Below are 3,631 nucleotides of genomic sequence, written 5' to 3' on the forward strand. Positions count from 1 at the left end.
TTTGTATAAATTGTTTTTTTCTTAAAACAAACAATTTTTAAATTAATTTCATCCTATAAATTGATTTTAAAAAACATTTTTTAAAAACACTTCTTTAAAAATTGAATTTTTCTTAAATTTAAACAAAAGGATCATAAAATTTTGTATTGAATTTTTTTACTAGAAGTTGTAGAACAGGAAACATTCTCAATAATACTGGACATGATTTCAATGACATAGATTGCCAAGAAAGACTCATCTAAAAGAGTACTTCTCAAACTACTTAAATCGTCTAATTGTAACTAATCAACTAGTTTTAAGATATTATGAATTTCTTTTAGAAGAATTATCTATTAAGAAGAAGGCAAGAATTTATACCAAATATTTAAACATCTGTGTCAACATCATTAACACCTTAAAATAATTATACAGTATTGATTATAATTTTTTTAGTCAAAAAAAAGTATAGCGCACAAAAAAGAAAAAAATAATATTGGTTTGGAGTTTGGACCACTCCGTATCCGAACACTATCGGTATTGGGTTCGAAAAGTACAACTTGGGCTCGAATATAACACAATTCTTAGACAGTAACAATTTTATTTGCTTTAAACAACAAAAAAAAAAAGATGAAAAAGAAAAAAAAATAGAGTGAATTTTTTTTTTCTCATTTACTTGAAAAGATAAATAGGAAGAGATAAGTTAGTTACGTGAGATTCGTCAGAAAATACTTTTATCATAAGTTGTATGAAGTGAGAGGAAAGTAATATCCTTCCTTTTAATTTCTTAAGAAAATAAATACCTTTTTATAAAAAAGTTAAAAATTAATAAATAAAAATTATATTAAGATAAAATATAGAATTAAAATTTATTTTTAATTAGTATGAAAATCCTTTTAATATAATAATTTTTTACTTTTTTTATTCTATTTCTATGTATCTTAACAATGTATCTTTTTCGAGTAAACAACCATTTTAATCTGTAAAAATATATAACATTGCCATATTATTCCTTGAGATTAAGAAAATTTCAAGTAAATATCTGAAAGTGAAATCTATCATCACATAAATTTCAAATTAAAAAAAATATGTAACTTAAGTGATAATATTAACATATATTAGGGACTGAAATAACATTAAGTGCTAAGTTTAGAGATTTAGATAAAATAATTTGAAATTTCATGAATTTATTTAAATTTTTTAATTTTATAGACTTACAATGTTATATACTTTTAAAAACTAAACTAAAATGATGCATGTTTCAAAAACTCACATGTAAAAAAAACTAAAATGATGGTTTACTCTATCTTTTCACTTTTTTTTATGCAATCTTTTTTACTATATTTCTCTTTTATTTTTTATGTCTTTCCTCTATTTAACCTTTAATAAAAAAAAAGGCTTTATTCACCAAATTTTAAGACTTGTATTTTCAAGAATCAAACTCAAGTACAGAAGGTATTACACAGCGAGCTTGAACCAATTAGGCTTTATTCACCAAATTTCAATTGTTTATGACGCTCCCAAAAGATGATATATGGTTTTTGTATCGGACAAGTACAGAAGGTATACACAGCGAGCTTGAACCAATTAAAGTAGAGGCAACATGGTAGTGCATATTTAGTTTTCAGTTCAAATTACTGCCGCACGAATTCGAAGACAAATCCATAGACAAAAGTAAAATGAACGCAAAAGCAATGTTATAAATTATACACACTCTATAGTCTTGGCATAACAAAGTAATAAATTTCTACAAAAGTAATCACGACACGCAAATTGCTTATTTGACACCCAAATTACTTATACATGGCTTGAAAGAGAATTGAATGGGAAGATAGAAAGGAAGGAGTGTTGTATTGTATTAGATGGATATGCTGTTGGGGATTCCCTTTCCAGTGAGTCCACCCTCCCTAGAATAATCTGAGGTGTTGGGAAAGAGAAGTGTGTAAGGCATCTTCACTGGCCCATTTCTGTTTTTCAATCTCTTGTCCTTGTTCCTTTCAATGATATTGCTCTCAATCTCCAACAGCTTCTGTCTGAACCTCTCAAATGCTGCCAATGGTTCAGCATCAAGAGTCCATTCAGGGTTCTCACATTGTCCAAGGTAAACCTCTTCAGTTGAGTGCCTGGACAGAACTTCTATCAATGACACACCAAGGAGAGTTTGGAACTGTGCAGTGATTGTTTTAAGGAATGCCAAGTCAGGGTCTGACTTAAGCTCCTCATACTCTGGGGTACCTGGCTCCGGCATGAATCTACGACTCACCGTTGGACGGTTAGGGAGGTATCCAGCAAAAGGGTACTGTCCAAAATTCACAGCTGCATGGAAAGCAGAAGCAAGCCATATGATAATGGTGCATGATTGAATCAGCTCCTCTTTGGTCTTCATTTCTGGCCACCAATGCCTGTCTTTTAAGTCACCGTGACCCTCGTTTCGTACTTCTTTCCACCAACTCTGAAGTTCACTGTCATCCTCAACCATGTCATTGGATGTGTAATAGAAGTTACAATATTCAGTCACCCAGGTTTCTATTGCATCCCAGATTTCTATCCCGTCCACGGCAAATGGATAATCCTCTATCACAAGCCTTAGTCCATGACGACAGCTTGAATCAGGAACTGCCATTCCCCTGAAATTCAGTGAAATAGAATTCTAGTATGTTACTGTGTGGTTATGGAGATAAAATACCAACAAGCAAAAACACATTTTCATATCACACTTTTTTAACCGTTAGTACACAATCATGAATGAAAACTCTTTAAATGAGAAGATTAAACCTAGTAACTCACATAATTTGGTAATTTTTAATAAATTTTAGTCTATAATAAAGAGTGTATTTAAGAGTGTGCGTTAGAAAATATTATGTTACGCATATTTCTCTCTAACAGATTGAACTAAAAGTCTAAAATAAATACAAGTCGTTTTCTAACTGAACTGACCTCTTTAGCAGATCAGCAGGTAGTGCCTGCTCAGTGAATACCCAACTTTTGTATATAACGGACGACATTTCCAGAGCGAATTTGCCAGGGAAAACTGTTTTCTCTAGCACTCCTCCAGCATTGATGAGTGTGTGCCGAGCCAAGGCATTTATATGCATTGTGTCCCTGAAGTGTGGTTTCAAGAGCTTGTGTATTGGGTGAAGAATACTCAACTGCCTGTTTGTGGTTATAATGAACGGTTCAATTACTGCGTGAGTGTATAACCTGCACACGAAACATAGCTCTCCTTATTATTTATTTAAGAACAGAAATAGAATTAATTTTGTAACATTGGATGTCATACCAGTGGCTAACCAATTGATGATATCCTGAATCATTGACGGCTGCATAAGCCTTAGCCAGCTGCCACACTGAAGCCGATACTCCTTCTTGTGCTGGAGTGAAGACTTTGCTCACAGCTCCATGCTGTTCCCCTTGTGGATGGGGTAAGCTTAATTCTATAGCCAGTGGCTTCAGTGTACCGTCATCTTGTAGAAACAGGATTGTTCTAGAGGCATAAGTCTTTGTGTTGGTAGAGTTTATTCGACTTATGTATGGCATCAATGCGTCGTGATGATCTAATATAAATAGCCTCATATTTTGAATTGCCTGCAACATAAAGATGCTTGGTTGTTTGTTGACATATAGATTAAATACAACATAGGTTTGGTTTCAAAAA

The 3,631-nt window shown here is 32.4% G+C and overlaps 1 protein-coding gene across 1 annotated transcript; it reads right to left on the reverse strand.

Moving 5' to 3' along the window:
• Positions 1-1,656: 1,656 nt before the first annotated feature.
• On the reverse strand, positions 1,657-3,603 carry LOC100782558 (linoleate 9S-lipoxygenase 5). The gene is made up of 3 exons (XM_006589532.4): positions 3,257-3,603; positions 2,914-3,177; positions 1,657-2,603 (listed from the first exon to the last, which is right to left on the reverse strand). Exons 1-3 carry the CDS (start codon positions 3,568-3,570, stop codon positions 1,835-1,837), a joined length of 1,347 nt encoding a protein of 448 aa, XP_006589595.1. The 5' UTR covers positions 3,571-3,603; the 3' UTR covers positions 1,657-1,834.
• Between the last annotated feature and the right edge of the window lie 28 nt (positions 3,604-3,631).

The sequence above is a fragment of the Glycine max genome, chromosome 10, assembly GCF_000004515.6.
Source record: "Glycine max cultivar Williams 82 chromosome 10, Glycine_max_v4.0, whole genome shotgun sequence".
Lineage (NCBI taxonomy): Eukaryota > Viridiplantae > Streptophyta > Magnoliopsida > Fabales > Fabaceae > Glycine > Glycine max.

Excerpts from the sequence above, each read along its gene's own strand:
- LOC100782558 (XM_006589532.4), bottom strand. The coding sequence starts at position 3,570 with ATGTTGCAGGCAATTCAAAATATGAGGCTATTTATATTAGATCATCAC. Across the intron at positions 3,178-3,256 it reads CATCAATTGGTTAGCCACTG|GTTATACACTCACGCAGTAA; the intron begins GTATGACATCCA and ends TTTCGTGTGCAG. Across the intron at positions 2,604-2,913 it reads CCTGCTGATCTGCTAAAGAG|GGGAATGGCAGTTCCTGATT; the intron begins GTCAGTTCAGTT and ends ACTGAATTTCAG.